The 25,261-nt window shown below is 35.0% G+C and overlaps 1 protein-coding gene across 1 annotated transcript in view; it reads left to right on the top strand.

Annotated features, from left to right (window-relative positions):
• The window catches only part of LOC145670436 (lysoplasmalogenase TMEM86A-like), a 172,969-nt gene that overhangs the window by 131,582 nt on the left and 16,126 nt on the right, over nt 1-25,261 (top strand). The window contains exons 5-6 of the mRNA XM_081739112.1: nt 5,146-5,256; nt 14,668-14,859. Of these exons, the coding sequence (XP_081595238.1) occupies nt 5,146-5,256; nt 14,668-14,850 (294 nt within the window). The 3' untranslated portion in view covers nt 14,851-14,859. The remainder of the gene's footprint in view (nt 1-5,145; nt 5,257-14,667; nt 14,860-25,261) is intronic.

Raw genomic sequence — 25,261 nt, 5'->3', positions numbered from 1 at the left:
AAACATAATTCAAGAAAAAAACAATCAAAGAAGAACCAAATATTTTACCTTTACAGCAATGAAAACCAGAAATAAAAGATATATCAAATAGCAAACTCGTTGGAAAAATAACGTAAAATATTTCAAAATTTATTGTTTCTAACAGAAATATTACATTTATTATTACCATATAGCGTACAACCTATAAAACAGTCCACATCAACAACAAAATATAGATTTTTAAACGAGGCAGTCAAATTGACGGTTTGGTCCTTCTAGGGGTATACAACAAAAATACGTATTTATTTAAAATAGACACACAATGTTTATATGCTATATCAAACCTCTCCTTAAAATAATAAAAGTCCTAAAGAATGGTTGCATAACTCAAAGAAATATATGAGATATAGAAAATTGTTTTATGTGATGCCGTCAAAATGACGGCTTGGTCCTTCTAGTGTTAAGAGACAATTACACAGAAGAACTGAGTTCCGACCAAACACTAATTTGCCGGAAGGAAATTCCAGTGCAGTTCAGCCCACTTTAAGCGTTATCCGTGCAATCCACGTTTCATGTTCAAGACATTGGGAATAATTGTTCGTATCATTCAGTTGGAACGTTCCCTTCCAAGTTTACGCTGTTACAGTAGGCCTACAACATCGTGACTTTCAAAACCAGTCAGTAACTATCGAAGAAAGACAAGCATGTAGCTTCAGTCGTTGATATGATTTAACATTCTTTTTCACTTTTAACAAGCCACCGGCAAGCAACCAGCCAGGGACAATATATTTTTCCTTATTAAAAAGACACTCCTTGTTTAAAAAAAAAAAAAAAAAAAACTAATGGTACCCACTAATGGTCACTCTTAAAAATGGAAAATCTCTTTGGCTCTCTTAATATTTTGTTTGATTCTTTGCGATCAAAGTAACATTAAAAGTGGAAAAAATGAAATGAAATCTTTGGGTTTTACGTCCCACGACTATACCGGTTAGGCTAAAGGAGACGGTGATGATGAGTAATGAATGAAATGATAGAATGAAGAAAGTGGGAGGAAATGGGAAAACCCCGAGAAAACCCACGCATACGGTGTTTGTCCACCGCAAAGTTCACTTGGCGGGGGCTGGGATCGAACCCGGGACCCCAAGCACCAGATGTGAACGTTCTACCACTGAGCCACCGCGGCCCCACTTTAAAAGTGGAGTAAGAAATACTATTCTTCCTATTGATAGTGTAATAGTGGCTTCTAATCTCCACAACCAACCCCTTGCTAAGCCTATTCGTACACACATACATGCATAAGCTAATTTTCTGGAGATAATACTTAGATAATTACAAACAAGTGCTACAGTATTTTTTTTTCGTATCAACAGATTATCTCTTTTCCTAAAAAGCGAAACAACATACCCACACTCGGATTAAGAACTTGATAATATATATATATATATATATTGAAAACTGGTTTTCCATTGGGCAAACTGGCAAATTTTTATAAATGTAAGCGACGGTTTGGTTCCACCACATCCTTCTTTAACAAAAGGAAAGAGAAAAGAAGAAAAGGAACGTACATAGTTTATCATTTGATTGCTGTTACCAGTTTGTGTTGTCTATAGTTAACGGTTACCACATTGTAAAAAACACTATACACTAAATGGCAATCAGTTACCATACATACTTTTTTTTTTATTTGGTAAGCTAGTGATTACCGCCAAGGTTGACAACACTTCCGCTCCTCTAAGGACAAAACCCGAAGATTCACGAAGCAAGAACAACGGTATTTGCTCGTAGAATGCTCGTGAGCGTTCACGAGGAGATTTTCCACTATCTGCTCGCCGTGGCCAGGGCTGATGTAATGCAATATAAGAGTCCGGAACTGATCCTACAATTGACGTTTTGGGAGAAAACACAGCTAATGGTATTGGAAAGAGAGACTTAGATTTTTGAGTTGTTTGGTGACATGGTAAGAGATATTGTTCAGAAAAACTCTTGTAAGTAAATTTCTTTAAAAATGCTTTGAATTAACAAATTCCCTTAGACCTGGTTGGCAGTGCGAAAATATTTCGGAAGGTTGAGAACAGAGAAAGATCTAAGCTGTGCCATAACTAATGCGAGGGAGCTGACAGAAAAATTGGAGATGAGACTTAGCAGGTCACGAAAATAAGTATATGTATATACTTAGGGTGTTAATGAACTATACCGACAAACTGTAAGAGGTGATTCCTTACATCAAAATAACAGGAAAAGTTCATATGGATCTATAGGGGAAGTGCATAGTTTCAAAGCTAGGGCTATCCAAAATCTCGGAAAAGCTAAATTTCAACAGATCCTATTTCGAATTCGAGAAACTGTGGATGGGGGTCCTTTGCGTAAGGAAAGTCACGCATACGCAATCCAAAAATGCATATTTCATCAATGTTCAGGGGTGTGCAGGGTATTATCTACAAGGTGCAATTCTCAGATATGCTCTCAACAGTGTTTTCAGGTATGCCCTGATTACGAGATGAGTCCAAAGTAGGAAAGATGTAAGCCTTGACAACAATGTGCACCCAATGATTCGGAGGGAAGTCGGAAGTTGTAGGAACCGGCACCTTTACGGTTTTTTGTGTTCGGAATAACGTGTCCTGCGATGTAATTCGTCACGGTATATTTCAGATTTTTTGCCCTTATAAACGTGAAAGAAAACATTGCAGTACGCTTTTTCTCGAATACGAGAGACCGTGCTGCTGACAGTCCTTAACACTTCGGACATCCCGCCAAAGGATTCCGTGTTCACTGCTGTCAAAGCCTATCGTTCGCCTACTTTGGACCAAGCATAAAGTTAGAGCACATTTGAAAATTCGGTTGATGGCATATCTGGGAATTATATCCTGAAGGGAATACTCTGTACACCAATTGAACATTGATGAATATGCATTTTCGGATTGCGTATGCGTGATTCCCTTTACGCTGATAACTACCACCATCCATAGATTCCCGAATTCTAAATAGGGCCTTTTAAAATTTAGTTTTTTTTTTTTTTTTTTTTTTTTTTGGCGATTTTGGGCAGCCCTAACTCCGAAACTATGCATTTTCCCCATAGGTCCATATGAACTTATCAGGAAGGACTTCTTTCAAAGTTAATTTTTCTTGTGTGGTTTTAGACAGTCGTCACTTCGTTTTTAGAAAAGCTCAAGTAGGTGCAAAATCACAGTGATAGCCTTAAATGTTCGTATGGCACCCCCAGCTTTCTAAAATGGTATTGAACTTAGAGAAAGTGTTTCGTCAATCTTCAGTCGGTTCTGACCCATGAAAACGAGTGTGAGATCGACAAAAATGAGCTGCTAGAAAAGCTCTTGCTTTTGTCACAAATGCTGCCCCATAAGAACTGTGCAGAAAAAAACGCTGTCCTACATAACCTTAAATTTTTACCACTTTCTCGAATATTTCCGTTGGCTTGAGAATCTTACTCTATTCCAGTGTAAGGTGGTAGGTGGTAGCGAGGAAAGTTTTTCAAACTAAAACTAATAAAATCTATCTCAGGTTTTTCATTCCTCAAGAACGCGTGAACGGACGAGCCATATTGGCAAATGTTTATATACGATTTTAATAGTGTGATTTTTTGTAAAATTAGAAGGACTGATTTCTCATACTGTAAACAACGCAACCCACTGATGCAACTTAGTATTCAGAAAGAAAGTACAACAGATTGCGTTTTTACCTCCTATCTAGCCGTTACCCCAACCTCACGATTAAAAATAATTTGGCTTTAACACCTTAGCCTTCTTCTGTCAACATCATCTCGATCATATCGCAGTTTAGATCGATCGTGATATACTGATGTCAAGAACAGAAGCTACTATGAACTAATAAAAGAAGAACTCCAAGTGCTTGTAAATTTCGATATGTCCTGCAAGTATTTTTGAACTATGAAAAGAATATGTGGGACTGTTCAGAGGCGTAACCTTCATTAAAATACAGTTAGAAGGCAACAAAAGATTCATGTTTACTTCGTTGGTTGCATTTGAATATAGCGTCTCTTTCAGCACTGTGGTTACATGAGACAAGAACCTACGGCTTAACGTGGAATCTGGGCCACATGACCTCCCAGTAGGTATTGCAAAATGCTTTCTTTTTGTGTTTTATGTTTTGCATTTATTTTCATTAAAACTGACCGAGTGTCCAATTAAAATTATACTGCTTTACAATGTGAAATCATATATGTTTGTTATATGTAAATTCTCAATATTACATATCTTCCATTTTCCCTCTAGAAATTGTAAAGATCTTCCCCTATTCTCTCTGGAAATCTGGCAACCCTACCCCCACCCATAGTACACGTGATAGCCACTATACCACGGGGATATTAATAATACTACTAATCAATGCCACGAAACCCACAGTTGAGATAATTATAGAATTTGAATGGATTTTCGGTAACTTTAGACAGTTAAGTTCCCTCTACATAAAGAAAATTTGGTTTAGTTTTATGTATTTATTCTGAAGTATTGACAAAAGAAAATTAATAGTCTAGAAAGCACTTTTCTTTCCACTCTACATTTTTTTGTGGAACCAAGTTTCAAACTTTAGAAAGGTTTTGACTAACAAAGAAAATGAAAGCGACACTGGATGCTATAATCGAAAAACTAGTACTAGGCAACAAGCAGATTGAAACAAAACCTCTTTGTTTCACTTCTTCGTTGTAAATTGTTCAGAGGGAGGAAGAAATGGGAATATAAAGGAATGTTTACTCAAATGAACTTAACAACAATAGCATCCGAGTTCAGTCATATACATGTGATATGTGTAGAATATTGGTACGATTTGTTGTGAGGTCACAGCATTGTTGTTGTTGGCCCAGCGTTTAAAGGAATTTGGGAATTATTAAAATTAAGACGCAGTGAAATCCGGTCTCGGAAATCAGAAATAAAGACTACTGGCACAGATGCCCTGACCAGATATCACCTAACCACGTAAAAGCCATGTTGTTGGCTATATTCTTCCATGAACTGTAACAAAAGGAAGTATAGTTTTGTTTAGTATGAGTGTTATATTATCATCAGTGAGACACACGACATAGTTTTGATTAGAGAAGAGTCCAGAAAAATCTTTTAAATGGCAATCAAAATATGTGTGTTAATTTATAGTAATTAATATTAGCCATAAAAATACATATATTTTAATTACTTTCAGGAATTATGGACTTGGACAAAATTGTGTTCCTGTGCTGGAGGAATCAGTTTTGCGATATCTGACGCTCTCATTGGCTTTCATCACTTCCATCAACCAATTCCATATTCACAGGTGAGATACCTTGGTGTCTTTCTGCCAGAATATTCGTAAGTTAATGTTTATATTAAAAGTTGTACATATACCTAGGCAAGCCACGCAGTTAGGCTAGATAAATACATTAACTAGCTCTATGGCGTATGGGACACGGAGGTTCAATGCCGCGTTCACAAAAGCTCTCCACTGACTTCTATCCTTAGCCAACTAGATCCAGTTTCTATTTTGTATTCCTATTTCTGCAAAATCCTTAATATTGTCCTCCAATCTGTGCCTAGGTGTTCCTAATGGTATTTTTCCAATTGAGTTTCTAGTTAAAATTTTGACAGCATTCTTACTTTCTTCCATTCCTCATTTCCATCCCTTTTGGTTCCGAATATTCGCCTTAGGATTTTATTTTCAAATAATTTCAGTCTGCGTTCTTCTTTAAGAGTAAGCTACCATGTTTCAGAACTGTACAGCAGAACAGACATAATTATCTTTTTCCTGGTGACATGATTTTAGTAAGTCTTCTCGAACTATCAACCAGGTGAAGGTATTGACATCCGACGTTTCGAATGCAGACATTGCATCTATCTTCAGGGATTGAGGGCCGCGGTGGCTCAGTGGTAGAGCGTTCACCTCTGGTGCTTGGGGTCTCGGGTTCAAACCCTGCTCCCGCCAAGTGAACTTTGTGGTGGACAAACACCGTGTGCGTGGGTTTTCTCGGGGTTCTCCCGTTTCCTCCCACTTTCTTCATTCCACCATTTCATTCATCTCTCATCATCACCGTCTCCTTTAGACTAACCGGCATAAGCATGGGACGTAAAACTCAAAAATTTCATTTCATTTTTTTTCATCTTCAGGGATTGTAATGAAAGACCGGAGATGTGAACATGTGTGTCTGGTGACTTCTTAGGGACAGAGATGCAAGCCAGCATTTATTTCAGCCAATCACAAACCTCCATTCATAGCCAAGGAGAAGTGCAAGGAAAAGAAAGTAAAACCAATCCACAATATATACAAGAATTGTATAATGATGCTATGAAAAATAGCTCAGTAAAACAACAGGGGTGGGATAAAACTAGTAATTGGACAACTGTAAAGAAAAAAGACGGCATAAATCGTGCGAAAAAACAGCAAGCATTAACTACAGATACTGAGGTAACAAATAGGTTTCAGATACTGACTACTACTACTGAGTTAACATCAGAAGAAAACTGTATGGTGCGCGAATCAAGAAATGTCATAAACGGTATACCAATGCAAAATAAATTAAAACCAGTTTTGACGGTAAAGTAAGTTGAAGACTGATTCAAAAGTGAAGACCCCCAAATATTCATGTTCAAAGGAATATTCTACTACTCGGACATAGTCAGGGAAGAGTTATAGCTGAAAGAATGAAACGTAGTAGTGCAAATATGTCAATTGTAGGCATTGTGAAACCAGGTGCAGGACTTAGTGAAATAACTAAACCAGTAACAAATGATAAAATTATGACATAAAACGATACTGTCATCGTGATAGGTGGCGCAAATGACGTTGCAAAAAATGAATCTCGGAGTGTAGTTGAAGTATTAAGAAAACCCTTACCCAACCTAACGCATACAAAGGTCATATTAAGCACTATACCGCACAGACATAACCTTATTAGAGTATCAATTGTGAATAAATAAGTAGAGAAGACTAATAAAGAAATAATAAATGGCCATAAATGGTGACGGGCTAAATGGCCATAAGATGCCGGAGCCCAGAAATCTAAATCCGAAATCAAACAAGAGTTATCAAACGCGGAACTTAATAGATATTACGCGAATTACAAGCGCATATATAGACGTCTAATAAAAACGGCTAAAAGAAGGAATGTGAGAAACAAATTGAGCGTTCAAGAAATTAATCAAAAACACTTTGAAAAATGGTAAAGAGTGTAACAAGTAATAAAGCATCTTCCAGGGAAATAGGAAACATTGAATTGAATCATGGAGACACAAAAATAACCGACCCAGTATTTGTTGCTAATATTATGAACAACTATTTTACTGAAATCGGAAACAAAAGTGTAACTAGTACTAAATTCGAAATAAAATCTACTGAATATAGGATAAAAAAAAAAAAAAAAAAAAAAAAGTTCCTTCAGCCAGTAATACCTAACGAAGTTGCTCAAATAATTTCAAAACAAAAAGACAAATGGTCCGTAGGTTTTGATAACATTTCAATGGTAATACTGAAGAAAAGTTCCGCTCTTATAGAGGAACCTTTGACATATCTCATAAATCTTTCCTTTTCATCAGGGGAGTTTCCTCAAAAATTAAAGTTAGCACGTATTAAGCCAATTCATATATATATTTTATGAATTGGCTTAATACGTGCTAACTTTAATTTTTGAGGGAACTCCCCTGATATATATATATAGGTATAAGATAGAAAACTATAGACCTATTGCCTTACTTTCGCCCTTCTCAAAAATCATCGAATCAATTATGCAGAAACGTATAATAAGCTTCTTGGAAAAATATAATATAATAGACATTTCTCAAAATGGTTTCCAACGCAAAACGTCAACTGATATTTAATTATCTCGATTATATCCGGGATGCTTTAGACGACAGGAAAAAATGTACTAGCATTTTTCTAGACTTAATTAAGGCATTTGACCTTGTTTCGTATCAAATACTCCTCGAAAAATTAAACAATATCGGTGTAAGAGGAGTTGTAAATAAATGGTTCCAAAGCTATTTAGAGGGTAGAAATTAAGCCGTAGTAACTGATTACACGGATCAGCGGGGTACAAATTCCGAATATACCTCTGACATCAAACCAATAAAATGCGGGGTGCCACAAGGCTTGATTTTAGGGCCTACTCTCTTTATAATTTTCATCAACGATCTTCAAGCTTACATAAAAACAGCCAAACCAATCAGGTTTGCTGACGATACAAGTCAGCCATTACTGAATACACTGACAGTAAAATGCAAACTAGTATCGAACAAAACAATAGAAGAATTAAACTCATGACTTGAAAATAATAAATTAAAATTAAATACCGATAAAACTACAGTAATAAACTTTCATCATTCTCGAAATACAAATGTAAATAATCCAGTCATATCTATTAAAAATAAATATATAGATAACGTTAAAGCAACGAAATTTCTAGAACTCTGGGTAAGTGATACACTAACGTGGGATAGGCACGTATCTGTATTCCAAAAGAAACTTTGTAAGGTGCACTGTGCCTTAAAAAGTGTTAAAACCATTCAACCTATCAACATTAAAAGTAATTTATCATAGTCAGTTTGAGAGTCTACTTACGTATGGAATAGTACACGGGAAACGCAACAGAAAGTAAGACAATTTTTATGATTCAAAAAAGGCTACTGAGAACAATGAAAGGTACAAAATCATGAGTATCATGCAAAAAAGTATTCCCATAATTTAAAATTCTCCCACTGCCTTGCCTTTATATATTACGAACGGCAATCTTCATAAGAAAATACCTAAAACCGTCTCGTAAATGCAACAGTGATTCATACATACAATACCAGAAACAAAAGCGATGTTGCAATTCCCATTCATAATACAGCACTTTACCAAAAGGTCCGAAATATATAGGAATACAAATTTATAACAGCTTACCCATCAACATAAGAAACTCAAAATCTGATCACCTTTTTAAACAAATACTAACAAAGTACCTACAAGAGCATTGCTTTTATATTGTCTTGGAATTTTATGAACATGCTCAAGCTAGAAACTTGTAGTTGTATGAATCAATAAGAAGGTATTAAGTTTTTTATTACATGAGTGGGTCATACTTATTTATATATTATTCTAATAAAATATCTTCAATACATGTTTACTAAATACTAAATGAGGATAAAAAACAATAGATTCTCGCACTATGAATAAAACAAGGTAGATAAATAGATAAGGAGTGGTATATCTATGTATAAATATGTATCATGTTTTAAGACTAATATGATGTATAAGAAACTAATGTAGTAGTTTATTATATAGACAAAAATATGACATGTTCTATACCGCATGTACAAATGCACAATACTGTGGTCTCTTGAACGCAAAATAAATAAATAAATAAATAAATAAATATTACAGTACTTGATATTTGAACGAATCCATAATTTGCAGGAATATGATCACTATAAATTTGCATTTACATCAAAACCCATGTCCCTGGAAGCGTTTAATAAAACCTCTTCATTTCTTCCTATTGCCGTCATATCATCTGCTATCAGATTGATATTATCAGTATAAACCATAACCTGGTATCATTCAACTCTATGCCTGTTTGGAATCTTTAATGAAATTAAAAATACGCTATAAGACAGGGATGCAAATAAGCAACAAAATTTTACTAGCCCAAGAGAGAAACTACTAGCCCACATCCCACAATAGGAATTATTTACTAACCTTCGGTATTTTAATAATGATATTAAAACCTCGCCCGCACCGATGAACCATTCGCCCCGGGCGAGTGAGCGAGTGGTTATTTGCATCCCTGCAATAAGGGCATGTTAAAAATTCCACAAATTTACGCAGTAATATTAATTTGATAACTGGTGGATGGTCAGCTGTGAAACACATCCCAGTGCACTGCAGTGGAAAGACAGAAGATCGGTTGTCACCCGCCGTATAGCATGGGTCTTGCTCCGAGCGATTTTCATGTCTCCTTACTAGAGATGCAAAAAAGCCGGCTTTTTTGAATCGATGGTTTTTTTCACATAAAAAGCCGGCTTTTTTGGGAAAAAAACGAGAATTTTGGAAATTTTGGCTTTTTTCAACTTCATGATTTTTCTATCTAAATAGCTTTCTTATAGTATATTCTATAGTTAGATAAGAATTCCATGACCTGAATGTGATATTTCGCTCTGAAATTCACCATCAAGATGGATGGAGCACATGTTTTACGAATTAAAGCTAACATGAAGAATGTAGTATTTGAGGGTAATTTTAGAGGCTATTTAACTTTATTTTAACTTTTGAGTTATCGACATCTTTTCTTCTCTAGTTTGTCATCCGTGTTTCATTTCTAAGAGCTTTTAGTACTCTAGCTTCTAGCGCAAAAGTTAAACTTGCCCGTTTTTCTATTTATCCGTCAAAGCGTACGTTTTTCAATATATCCGTCAAACCGTACTTCCACATTTCTGTTATACTGTAGCTGTGAAGTGATTTAGCAATAATTTTCCGGACACAACCTTGAATACCAATTTATACAAATAATCAGTAGCGGATTTAGAAAAGTACTTTAGGAGGGTTTTTTCTGATTGTTTCGTTTCCTAAAAAGTCCTAATTTTATTTGGGAAGAGCTTGAAGTTTATGAGTACAGGCATAACTAATATTTCGTTTCGTTTATATGTTTAGCAATAATCTTCCGGATACAACTTTAAAAATCATTTTATACTGAGAATCAGTGGCGGATTTAGAAAAGTATTTTGGGAAGGGTTTATTACTAATGTTTAGTTTTTTTAAACATTCGTAATTTTTATTTGACGGGAGCTTAAAGTTTATGAGTAAAGGCATAAATAATAGATATTTCGTTTGTTGCAGACATTCCGTAACTTTGGGGAACGGGCTTCAGTCCGAAAGACCGCCCCCCTAACCTTCGCAAAACCGTCACTGCTGGTAATTAGTAATAATAACGATTTAAAAACAATAAAAAAGGAAGTCGCCCAACTCACAGTACACGCACTATTTCTACATTCACAGATGGAATGAAGAAAAGCTTTGACAGAATGGTCGCATGCTGGTTGAATCCCGGACTTCCCGATAGAAGCGCAAAAGCTAATCACTCAGTCATGTTTGTTGTGCAGTTGTATTTAGCTTAACTTAAATATATTCCGTAGTCTTTTTTTTTTTGGGGGGGGGGGGAGTTCCGTAATGATATGTTGAATCCCTCTTGTTAAAAATTCAGAAAACTTGAGGATTGGGTAAACTGTGATGGTGGTTCTATAAAACTTAACTGTAGAATTTCAAGAATATACAGAACCAAAAGCTCTAGATGTGCAGTCTTTAAGTGTATCATATAAATCTAAGTATTTCTCTTATGTTTTATTTTAATTTTATTTTGTTTCAAAAAGAGGGTATGGAATATTTTGAAGTAAAAATACTACATACTATTTTGCTAGTTATTTGTGTATTCTTTAAAAAGAAGTGTTTACTTTTAGGGTTGGCTGACTTACACCAACTTTTTTTTTTTAATAACTGGTTTAAACCACAAAAATAAAAAGAATGAAAAATGCGAATCGTGTGAACTTCATGGTAACGTTTCCAGATATCAAACCACCTGCAATAGTTTTATTTCCCTTTCACCTTTTAATCAAGGTGTCCCATGTTCAATTCTCGGTCGAACCACAATCCTTCTTTCATGCGTAACCCAAGTAGCGGTTCGGATGTCAGTTTAAGCGAAAGTCTTCTCCTTGATAACCTCGGTATTTCGTAAGGATGTTAAGCCTAAATATACGAAACAAACCAAATTGTATATTTCTACATGCCTAAATGCGTGTTGTTTTATAAAGAAGCCAATATTGCTTAAATATATTGATAGAAATTGGCAAAATTTATCGATTGCCTACGTAGCTTCCAACATTAGCTTGGATTGGACTTTCAATGATATCTACGTACCGGTACTAAATTTGTAATTTAATACCTCAGTTTTAGCGTACTGATTATGGTACGTTGACCTTTAAATTTTACGTGCAAAGCAATAACAGGATTTTCCCGTTATTGTCTTACATTTCAAGTAATGACGGGATTTTCCCAATGGCTAGGGCGGGAGATTCTCAACTTAAGAAATTTACTGACCGCACTTCTTTAAGCTTATGGGAGTTCTTCCGGCATAACCCCGCTGTTGCATAATAACATCAAGGCGAAACAAACTTAGGCTGTTTCTGTGAATATGTAATATAAATACATAAAGCAAAAAATCTAAGTCAAAAAAGCCTGGTTTAAACATCCCCCAAAAAACGGGTTTTTGGCATTTTCAAAAACAACCACGGTTCTTGCCAGTTCTGCTTACTTTTGTATATAGGAGGTTAAAAAATTCTTATATAAATTGGTTAATCCTGTGGAATTCATAATGTAAATATGTTGAAGAAAAATTGTTTGAAATATTTTTTCGAAATTCATAGTTTATTTTCGATGTTTTATATTATTATCAGCATCAACCACTAATTAAATGATTTTTTGTGTTATAGAGAAGCGATACAAAGTCTGTTTTATCAATTTAAAGCAGTATTTTAAAAAAAGCCCAAAATTTCCGAAGCAAAAAAGCAAAGCAGAAAAAAACGAGTTTTTTTCCAAAAAAGCCGGTTTTTTTCCGAGCCCTTGCATCTCTACTCCTTACACTTAAAGGCATTTCTCTCTGGTAAGGATTTTGATAGTGATAAACAATTGCAGACGACTGTCGTGCACTGGTTTCACTCTCAGGCGGCTGATTTTTAGAACATCGGAATACCCACGGTATGACAAATGTTTGAATTCCGGGGATGAATATGTTGGAAGATGGTGTCACTAGTTCTATTTCTGTGACAATAAATGTTTCAAGGTCACTGTGTCTTCTTGTTCACGGCTCTAGAAAAACTTACTTTTTGAACGTATCTCGTAACATATCATACAAAACGACAAAAATTTACAGACTGGAAAGAACTCATATATCTAATTGTCTCGAAACATGAACACGGTGAATTATGTATGTATAGCTGTAAAGAAACAAACACGATAGATCATTTATTGTCTATATGAAGTGTCATGATTGGGAGTTCTTTGACGTCAGTTTCTCAAACGTGTATTGTGACCGAGGAACAATACAATAGAGTTTAACTAACACTTCTGTAATGCGCCCTGAGAATCCTTAAAGGATTGTTATATTTCTAGTATATAATTTCGGTTAGCAATTCTGTTGCCTTTAACAACTAGACAGTAATGAAGAGCTTCGGCTTCACCTTTTAGTTTGTTTAATTTAGTCCTTTTTCCACACAATACACAAAAGTCGCCATTAAATTGTTGAAATGTTACTACACACATTTTAGATATACCAAAATCTAACCATTTTTATGATTGTAACTCTTTACTTGTTTTTACGACTTAGTTTTACTTAATATAATATAATACACAGAAAAAAATATGCTGTGAAAACTCCCATAACGCAGTGATTCCCAACCCTTTTTAACTGATGAAACACTTTACTAAACACAGACGACATCGTGACACATTTGTTCAATTTATTTATTATTATAATAGTGTTGTAAGCCTTTAAGTTACTATAAAGTAGTGACACTATGTAGTACTGACATTGTTGCAACCACTGGAGGCGTTAACTGGTACAGTCTTTCTTAAAATTGATTTTAATTTATTATTTAATTCTTCCTGATTTTTAAATTCTAGAATTTCACGATACAACCTATGGGACTGTGCGACACACCGGTTCGAAGCCGCTTCCTTAATGAACACCTCCATGATACAGTTTTTTTTTTTTCTCCAAAAATGTATGTATTATTATGGGAGAGGACGCTCCCTTCTATAGACACACACAGCCTTCCTTTACCCCCTACGTTTTAGTAACATCTTCATAACAAACAGGAATTATTCCCAGGCTCATATGTATTTAGCACAGAAAATACTTTGTGCGATTTGAAAGTGAATTCTCAGTTGATTCCTTCACTCATCCACAAGTTACAAGCAAGTTTCGATCAAAGTGACACGATGGATAAGTACTGCAGACTTTTCCGCAAGAAATTCATAAACTGTCGTAGTTGATTAGCTCTATTGTACATTTTTGGTATTTAATAATAATGTTGCATGTTGTTATTAAATTACTTTTACTCTCGATACAGCATGCAGATACTTCTATCGCATGCATGAAAATTCGGCCTAATTCGCTGATGAGAATGTTACGAAATTGTATGATTTGGTGAAGAAAAGGTTACGAAAAAGTCACAAAATTTCATTTTGGAATTTTAGTAGACACCCTGATTTCGGTAGTCACTCATATTTACACTTATTACTAATGTATTTACTAATTTAAATTTATAATCTAAATTTCTTTAACTTCTCTTTGACGAACACGTCTCATTTGCTTACCATGTCCCATTGGTATCCGTTATTCAGAAGTTTCACTGCAAGCCTATGCACATCTATCTATGTACAAATCTGCAAAATTGCATTAGGAATAGAACAGTCCTTTTAGTATTCTCAGGGCGCATTACAGGCGACTATTAGTTAATGTTAACACAGTGAGGCAGATTGTAACTCTGTTAAAGTAAATTAGCAAATGTTCTTGAAATTATCTCACCGTAATTAAACAAAAAACGTACAGTAAAAGTCCAGTACTATCTATTTAATAGTAATCTGTTAGACATTTTCCTTATTGTATGTTCTGTATATGCCTTGTAATTTGTTTATGTACCAGCTAACGTTCATTGTTTCTTTTAGGCTCTGATTATGACCACATATTATTTTGCTCAGCTGGGTATTGCTTTGAGTGTTGTGGACTCAAAGGATAGCTACAACCAGTCCAGAAAGTCTCAGAATAATATCTCCAATGCCACAGTGTCTTCGAATGGGAATAATAACAACAGGATAAAGTACGCTATTCCTTTGAGGTCAAGCCATTGATTTTTAAAGGTAATTAAGAAGTAAGTGTATAAGTATTTGAAACATAAAGGAACCATTTGAGTTTTTTTTTTTTTTCTTTCTTTCTTTATCCAACACCTGATTTTACCATGGGTGAAATTATATTGAACTTTAACGAGAGAGCATTCTGAAGCTACGGTAGACTTGGAAACTATAGGAATTTAATACTGAAATCCAAGATCTATAACTCATTTTTTTTTAAGTTCCTCTATTATATTCCAATGCTAAGAGAGTCGCCGATCATAAATAATTAATACTTTTCTGACCAGAGTATATACTTATTTATTAAAATTAAAATAAGGCGCAACGGTTTCAATAACTTAACTTTATCTTCATCAGACGTACCTGGAAGAGAGATCTTCATAACGTTAAATTACTATTGTTATATAATTCTAATTGTTACGTTTTATAATTTTAAATTTATAATATAATGTTTTCATTATTATTTTCACTTTTCTCTTTTATATTTATTATTTTAATAAATTGTTCCAAATATTATTTAATTTTGAAGTTTCTCTCTTTTCAGTGTTCTATCACATAATTTTATTTCTATTGCTTCACTTAATCATTTCTCTTATCCTTGATTTTTATCCTTCAGTTCGTTTTAACAATCTATCCCATAATTCTTGATTAGAAGTCCATTTGTCCAATTCGTTAATCTTTCACTTCCTTCTTTCTTAATCCTCCGCGCTTCTCTCAATTTTCTTCTTATTGTTCTATTCTCTTTCTCGAGGCCTTGGACTCCTTTCCAATGTATATCCTGCCCCGTTTCTTTAACATATTTGTATATAGCGTTATTCTCTCTCTTAAGCCTCACATCGTCCTTATGCTGTTTCACTCTTTCCTTAAGCTTTTTCCCTGTTTCTCCTGTGTATCATATTACAATTTTTACACACCATTTCATACACTTTTCCTTCTTCGTCTTCTTCGTTTATGTCTTTTCTCCTATTTCTCATTTTCTTAACCACTTGCAGAACTCTCCGTCCCCCTTTCCTGTATGTCTTCAGACATCTCTTTCGTAACAAGTTCTTCCGTATCTTTGTCTTTTCTCCAATTCTCTCTATTCCGTGCCATTTTCTCTCTTCCTTTTCTCTTTTTCCTTCCCTTCCTTCTTTCCTCTTCTATTCTCCTTTTCTTTAACTCCGTCTTGTACCCATTCTTTTCTAGTAGACTGTGAAACTTCTCTATGTCTGTGTTTCTTCTTCACTATCTATTTCTTCTATTCTCTCTATATTCCTTATAAAGTTTATTTTTGTGCTATAATCCACATCCCTTCTTTTATGACCGTATAGAGACGATCGTAATGAACGAAATAATGGAATAAAGACAGTGGGACTAAGTGAGAGAACACTGGCGGATCTAGGGTTGGGTATGATGGTACGACCGTACCTCGTATTGTTTCACGCACTCCAGCGTACCATGAAGGTAGAACGTAAGCTGAAACGTCAATATTTCGGATTGCATTTATACACTCAGATTGTATCGGCTCTCATAGGCTTCTTTTGTAAACTCAGCTGTTAACCTTGATATCTTTAACATGCACAAACATTTCAGCACAAATAGAGGAGAATTAAATAAACCCTACGGCACCGGCGTCGCAAGACAAAGGTGGATTTCTTTTGCTTTGAGTGGAAGATGAATGGTAATGTTTTGGAAAGGAGTACAGAAATCTATGATTTAGAGGCAATACTCGATCATAATTTAAATGTCATCCTTCGGAGCACAGATTGAAAAAAAGAAAAAAAAAAAATTGAATGTAATAACTTTTATCACATGCTGTTTTTTTTTTTTTTTTTTTATAACAGATACAAAAGAAATTAACAATATAGAGAAATTTTGTTCGAGGGATCCTCTTTACTAGTGTTGTATACACACACTACAATTCTGAAATGTTCGTTACGTTAATTAGAGTGTATTAACCTAATTTAAAAAAAAAAAGTCATATAAGAATAAAGATAATACATATAAAATTGCTAGGAAAAAAATAGTATACTGTATACGTTATCTAGTATAATAGAAATCCACGAGCAACTTTTATTATATCAGTGGAGAATCAGGAAATTTTGCAACAATCGAAATTCAATGTGAATCAAAATACGTCACTAACTTACGTAAAAATAGGTTTGCTTTTGCACTTGCTTTGTTTTCCAGTAAATTGTAAATTAATCTCATCATTTTCTAAAGGTATTGCAATATATAAAAGACAGCGGGAAACTCGGTAATCAATTTCATTCTGTATAAATATAGGGGTCGCTGTTTTACTTATCGTACCCCTTGTTCACGAATCTTAAAACCATGGGTATCAGAATATCCCGAGAAACGCCCCAAATCTGGATCGTACCGACGTGTCAAGAGGTGAGCACGTTATCCCTGGACCACCATGAACCCGTATAATTTTCGGTTGCAATACAGGGATAAGGCCAGAGCTGGAATTTGTTCTTCGGACGCTGAATCAATCTTACTATCTCTTGTAATTATTACTACATAAGAACCAATATTTAATACGGAAGTTGTGACTTACGAGCCTGTTTCTTGTTGAATCGGACTTCCAGTTTTAGCAGAGGTGAAATGTAGTTTTGGGGTTCTGAATCCATATTAAAAAAAACTATATCATCTCCTGTCACCGTTTTCGTTCTAAACGAATGAAGGAATATTCTGGGGTGGAACTGGATTCATATTTTAAAAATTGCTTTGTGTGGTACCTATTACCCACTTTTTGACTATGGCAATCTATGTTGAAACCGGAAATCAATGATTTTCACCACTCCTAGAATGAATAGAATAATTAAAATTGAGAAGAACTTTATTTTTGGGACGCGAAATCCATATATATATATATTTAAAAAAAAAAAGGTAATCTCTTGGTATGCCTTAATATTTTTTGCTCTATGAAGATCAATATTGTGAGAGTAAGTTGTAATAAATTTCTATTACTTACGGTTTTAGTAAAGATGTAAATAGAGTTGAGTTGAGTTGATTTTAGTTTAGCGTCCCTTTCAGCAGCGAGGCTATACGAGACGTGGTCCTACTGATAACGTGGAATCCGAACCACATGAGCTCCCGCCGGGAATCGAACCCGGGTCTCCCACGCCAAAGGCGCGTATGCTAACCGCTTAGCTACGAAGGAGCTCAAGATATAAATAGAATATATTCTTGAGACACTGAATGGATTCCAGAAATTGGTTTCGTGTTATCTATTACCTTTTATGTTCTATGATGATCAACAGTAAAACTGGAAGTTGTTGATTTCTACAACTTTTGGTTTGAACAGAGAATTAATGAAGCAGATGGAACTAATCTTGGGACGCTGAATCAATTCTAAAGCAAGAGCGAATCCATTCGGGGGTCCACCGTGTCTAGAACCCCCTCCCCCCCAAAAAACCTAACTCATTATACAGTTGTATACTTTCTTAATAAAACAATACTTGTTTCGCAGAGAAATAATTTGAGATATCGCATGAAGATTTGATGTTACACTTCATTTATACTCTTTCTCTTTTTATAAAAAACTTATCTAGTTCTATCATATTTTTTTCTGAAAATATAGGTGAAAGTACTTTATAATTACTTATTGTCTTTTCAGGTGCAGAACCCGTTCAATACTATATAGACATAATAACTTGCAGTAATATTAGATCCCTCCCAACAAAAATCTGTGAGTGCGAGTCTGTTTCAAAGGCACCTCTTCTGGTTATCTCTTGCCTTTTTGCTCTGATATCTGTCCACAAACAGACGTAGTCATGGTATAAGACGTCTCATCCTTATGCGTAGTATAATTTTTAAGTCTAAAATCTGCAGCTGGGTAGAGTATCACATCTTGTCTTACAAAATACTACATTGTTGCTATTTAGTCCTTCCCCAAGCAGCTACAGATCAGTAAAATACCATAAATATAGTGTAGGTTAAATGTAGTGCAGCTGATTGGTTTTATTGAATTTTAGAGAGAAAATGTGTTTCTAAGTTTTGGAGAAAATCAATCGTTGCATTCATTTCTCAAATATTCCACCGTTGAAGTGTTTATTTGTGTTTATTTAGAATGGTAACATACTTTGTCCAAGTACAGTAAGGGACACTTCTGGATGGTACACCCATATGGAAATTTACGACAAAAGTGTACCATCCAGAAGTGTCCCTTACTGTACAAGAGATGGAAGTTACTGTGCAGCTCAAGGATGTTATAGAGGATGTGCCCAGGACCGGATCCAGGATTGTCTGAGGGGGGTGCATCAATAACTACCAAAATAACCAATCACACTTAAACTCTTCAAAGTGACATGTGACAATATTCTTTACCCTTGACAACGCTGATGCATAGAACTGAGGAAAGTATTTTAAATAGGGTCGCAAGTGTTACGCAGGAAAAAAAATGTTCTCTTCTCCTGGCTTCTGTTGTCTTTCCTACTTGCTAAATGTTATATTGTTTTGTTTGGTGAATCCTTTTCCTTCAGTCTTTAGAAAATCGACTTAAACTATTGCTTTTACAAAGCTCTGCATTCTTTTAAGTCCCAAACGAAAACATGATGGCAGAAAGGTTCGAAAAGTGTTGCTATTTCCACTGCTAGCTTCTCATTTTAGAGAGTGTATATTTACAACGAGGCGGGATGCACGTGCACCTTTTCACCCCCCTTAAATCCGGCCCTGGATGTGCCCATAGCTACTTTTATCCCAGTATCTCGGTAAAGAAAGAAAGGGGAAAAGGTTTGTCTCTTTTCTGTCATTCTTTTGCTCAAAACATTGCGTTGTTCGTCTGTTAACATTTGGTATTCATTTTTATTTAAATATTTGCTTTAAAGTTCAAAATCATTGCATGCGCAACTTATGGATATTTAAACAAACGCTAGAAGAAAATACTAAAAATAACCTTTCATACATAAGAAAATCACTATTTACAAAACACCCGTTGTAGCAGTGTTGACATTTTAATATCCATAATAACTGTTCTTTCTATTATTATTTCTTCAAGGCTTACGGTAATGATTTAACTAAACATGGAATTGTAATGTCAATTTCTCACAGTTGCTTACAGATACACTGTACTAAATGCAACATCAAATACTGGTGCAAAGGCATTCGTCAGATCACGATTCAGCATCTTAAAAATCACTTCTTAGTTTTCATTTTTTACAGACATAATCATGACACAGAAAGTTCGAACTGTATGTGTATGTGTTTCACCGTTATCATCATCATCATAGGTATTCGGCCACTATTGGCAGGTCACTTGTCGCAGTTGAAAAGCTTCCATGCTCCACGGTCTTACGCTAACCTCTTCGTCTTCACGTACGACTTTTCTGTTTTGATATTGTCCATTAATTGTAGCCTGCTTCGCCCTCTCTCTCTTTTTCCTACAACCATACACTGTATCACATCCCTTATGACACATTTCGTTCTTAGCCAATGTCTCAACCAGTTTCTCTTGCTCTTCTTAATAATATTTAAAACTGTTCTTTTGTCCCCCACCATTTCCAGCACCCTCACATTCGTTTTCCGCTTGACCCAACTAATTATTTATATTCTTCTCCACACCCACATTTCGAAAACGTCCAGTCGTTTTACATTATTTTTGCGTAGTGTCCATGTTTCCGGCCTATGTAGTACAGTATTTTATGTCTTTTTCTCAGTTCTTTGTTCAAGGTCTCACAAAACAGTTTTTTCTTTCTCCTAAAAGCTTCTTTCGCCATTCCTTTCCTTACTTTGATATCACGTTCGCACTTCATATCATCACTAATAATACTACCGAGATATCGAAAACTAGTCACGTGTTCTAGTTTCTTCCCTCCTACTTCTATATTTGGTACTGGCCTCTTCGTTCCAATTGCCGTGGCTTTTGTCTTTCTAACATTTATTTTCATCGCATTTTCTTCATAACCCTTCCTCAAGTTTTCTAACATCTTATTGGTTTTCTTTTCGGATTTCGCCACAGATACCATATTATCTGCAAACCGTATACATCTAATGATTCTACCTCCTAATGAAATGCCATCTTCATTATATAGGTTCTTTTTCCTTATCTCTTAAATAGTGTTGGCGAGATACAGGATCCCTGTCGAACTTCCCTTCCAGTTGCACTCTCCTCTGTCATTTCCTCCCCTATTCTGACACTTACTTGTTTCTTCATATATAAGTTTCTTATGAGTAGAGGTGGAAATATGAAGGCACGACATTGTTTCACTTTTTGTTTCTTTAACATTAACGTACACCATTTAACACAATATACAGACAAGCGGTTTTCACTTATTTAAACAATAGTTCAATTAAACGTTCAATTAAAGATGTAGTTAACATATTTTATATGTATACTATTTATGCATTATGTAAACTGTGTTATCGAATTATTTCGTGCTTCATTTATAGTGCAGATCATTCATATATACTTGGTGTACAATAAATCTATCATACAGAAAGAGAGACACTTGGACGCTAGGATGTTTAGGTACAATATTTTGCGAAGTGTCCCACATAACATTTTTGGAAGACACTGAAGAGTAAATCAATAAGAAATTAGAAAACTTGATTGAGGGCTGTGAAGAATATGGGATGAAAATTAATGTTAGGAAGACAAAAGCCATGGTGAATGGAACAAAAGGGTTGGTGTCAAATATAGAAGTAGGAGGGGAGAAAATAGAGCAGGTGACTGGTTTTCGATACCTGGGTAATATTATTAGTGACGATATGAAGTGCGAACCTGAAACAGAAGCAAAGATAGGAACTGCGAAAGAAGCCTTTAAGAGGAAGAAAAGTCTATTTTATGGGACCTTGAATAAAGAGTTGAGAAAAATACTTATAAAATGCTTTGAGTGGAGTACTGTGCTGTATGGGTCAGAAACATCGACATTACGGAAAAGTGATGAAAAACGATTGAAAGCTTTCGAAATGTGGGTGTGGAGAAGAATGGAGAGAATTAGCTGGGTCGAGCTTAAAACGAATAAAAGGGTCTCAAAAATGGTGGGGGACAAAAAACAATTTTATATGTTATTAAGAAGAGGATTTGAAACTGGTTGGGACATTGGCTGAGAAGGAACTGTGTCACGAGGGACGTGCTAGAGGGAGGAGGGGAACGTGGCAGGAAAGGGATGAGGGGAACGAAGAAGACTACAATTAACAGACGATATGAAAACAGAAATCATACGTGAAAACGAAGAGGTTAGCGAAAGACCGTGGAGCTTGGAGGCTTCTCAGTTGCGGCAAGTAACGTCACTACCAAGGGGAAGAGGGGGCCCTGTCATTCCAAACTATTTCCAGCTCCAAAATGAGGTTCGTCTGGTATATGTTTAATAAACTTATTTAATAGTTAATGCAAATGAGGGACGTTTATAATAAAATATGATTTTTTTTTTTTTTAAAAAATCAAACATCAATACAGTTTCTGTACCTAATTAAAACAACTAAAATTAATCATATGCTTTATATTCTCATTTCCCTAACTGGGCGCACACTGTATGAACTCACTACTATATTATTGCATAATAATATCTGAGTTGATATTTTTTTCGAGTTTTTTTTTTCGTTACTGTTTTAACCCACATAAACACAAAGTCAGATAAACAGAATGCTATAAACAGCATTTGTTTTCTTCTGAATAGCTTATTAATTCATCTCCTACAATCCGGTTTTCAGCTTCAGTACTGTCAAGATCCGTCTTTTGATAAGGTAGCATCGTGAAAATATAATATGTGTATAGTCGTATGGTGAGTTAAAATGCTTTCATATTCTGAAAGAGATCATTTTCTCTCTTTTAAATGTGTGAAATGCTTTCCTTCCCCTGAAAGTAATGTTCCCCTAGAACAACCTGCTGGTTACACCCCTGATTATCCTGTAATAAAAGTTGAGTTCTATTTCCAAATTGAAGAAAAATCCACTTGAAATTAGATACGGGACTAATCGCTCGTTTTACTAATTGTTTTATATAGAAACCTTTAAAAGCGTGTATTATAACAACCAGTTGACATAAAAAGATGTAGTTTTCACGTATGTGTTCGTAATTCTTTTCTCTACTTCGTAAAGTGAACAGTTGATGTACTAATACAATATTTCTAATAAGCGCCTCTGGTATTGTCAAGATTCGCAGTAGCGCGAGAAGTCAGCGTGCAGAACTGCTTCTCGCGAATTGTCAACACCGCTCAAAGCTAATTGGACGCCGCGTGAAGCCAACTCAAGGCCATGCCGCTTGTCATTTGAAACATACAATACTTGTTATTAATAGGTAAACTACTGGTTAGTATTATCTCTGATCTTACAAAGTTTAAAACATTAGTTCCCAACGTGTCAGTTAGTCGCATAAGGTGTGTAGGGAAATATTTGAATTTAAAAATATTGAAGCACTTAGTAGTTAGTTAAAATGAATTTTGAGACAGAATGTGCCAGTGAACGCCTCGAGCGGCAGCAAGAATGCGCAGTACTACATCCAATCATTACTTCGTAGAAACTGAACTATTTTGTAGTAACTAAAGTGTACTGCTCCTAATTTCCATTCCTGTTTAAGTCAATATCTTCACAATATTTCAGACCTTTTTGGAATCATCTTCAAGTGTTAGCGTGATGCCACCTGAAACAGGCACATAGCCAGGATTTCGTAATAAGAAGGGGGAGGGGGGGACGTAACATCAAATACTCTGGTTATCACATCAGGAACTTGATCAATCTAAACTATTTTACTGGCAGCATATATTGTTTTGTTAGGACAATAAAATGAGGATATGTTAGTATTTTAAGAACAAACTATGAAGAAATCTCGAGTAAAAGAATGTAACAAAAATATTGAAAAATATTTTACGATAGCTACATTCCTTCCTCTGTTCATTCAAATAATTTTCCTTTCATGATGATCTCAACTATTATAAAAAGTACATATCCAATAATGTCTTGTAAAATATTTTACAATATCTGCTTTCCTTTCTTTGTTGAATCAAAAGTTAACAGAACTTTCTTTTCACATAACTTTTTATTTTTATTATTCCGTCAACTACTGTCTGTTTCAAATGACAAGTTAAAAGTTGTTTCTGAAATAACCCGTTTGATACTGCAGAGAAGCGATAACGAAAAATATGACAAAGATTTCCACACTATTACAGAACGACACTATATTTTCGAAGGTTTGAAATTTACGTGAAAGTCTATCTGATAGAAGCGGTTTATCGATCGTCATTGGTAATCTATAGGATTAGCATGGAGCTAGATTGAATTCGAAATGCTCCGTTACAATAATATCCATTTTTAACTTGCCTCCCCCTTCCCCCATTTCCTCCATACAAAGCTGCTCATAAGGAAGAGTAACCAAACGCTTGCTTTAGCTTTTTATTTTTAACGCTGATTCTTCCTTTTCTCATTTCTTTTTGTTTCATCCTTCCTTATTATTATTATTATTATTATTATTATTATTATTATTATTATTATTATTATTTTTTATTTCTAGTTTCGAAGGGGGCCCCCCTTGGCAACGGACTTGTCCGGAATCTATTTTTTTAATTACCTTATTATATCACTCCAAAACATGTAATTAGAAAAATCAGTACCGAGTATTCCGAGGTACACTCCTGTCAGTTCTATTCACCACTTTTTTGAGTTTTTGTGCAAACAAACCTATTGCTTTAACTTACGTAACTATTTGGTGTGTTCACCGCTATTAGTTGCTTAAACTTATTTACGGACTTACAAAATTGTGGAATAAATACCACATATACTCTTTGTGCACTCATGGCATTAAAAATATCAGTTGAGTCATTTTTATGTTTGAAACCACCTTTCGCATAGTATTCACTTAAGCACTTACTCCTTTGTTTTTGTAATTAAGCAGTTAATTTTAAAATTATTAAAACAAAAAAGAAGGAGGTCAGTGTTAAAATCAACTAGGAATACTGGAAACTAGTTTCATTTATATTATTATTAATGGAAAATCAAACAAATGTGTTATGATGTCATGGGATTTCAGTAAAATGTGTCGTGAGTCAAAAAAGGTTTGTAACCACTCGTTTAATAATTAGGGATGTTCAAGCACGTGAACTGTCTATGCTGAAACATTCCATTGCGATTTCGTTTTTATTTTATTTTATTTTATTTATTTACACCCCTGTCTCCTTTTCACTTTGTCCATTTCCTTGAAGCTTCTTGGTTGATGTTGAAATTGGCCAATGGTAAAGTGGTGAAAACCTGGTAAAACCATCTTTCTCTCTCTTTTATCCTCGCTTCTTTTTACTATGCATAGTATCACTAGTTTATTTATTTATTTTTGTTTCAGGGTGAGGAACACGGTGGTTAAGTGGTAAAACTCTTACTTCTGGTGCTTGGAGCCCCTGGTTCGATTCCCGGCCAAGTAATCTTATGGTGGACAACACCATGGTGTTTTTTTTCGGGGTACCACCGTTTCCTCCTATATTCTCATTCCACCATTTTTTTC

This window comes from Thermobia domestica, chromosome 14 (assembly GCF_964235325.1).
Source record: "Thermobia domestica chromosome 14, izTheDome1.hap1.1, whole genome shotgun sequence".
In the NCBI taxonomy this organism is placed as follows: Eukaryota; Metazoa; Arthropoda; class Insecta; order Zygentoma; family Lepismatidae; genus Thermobia; species Thermobia domestica.
This window is presented reverse-complemented; position numbering and strand designations above follow the sequence as displayed.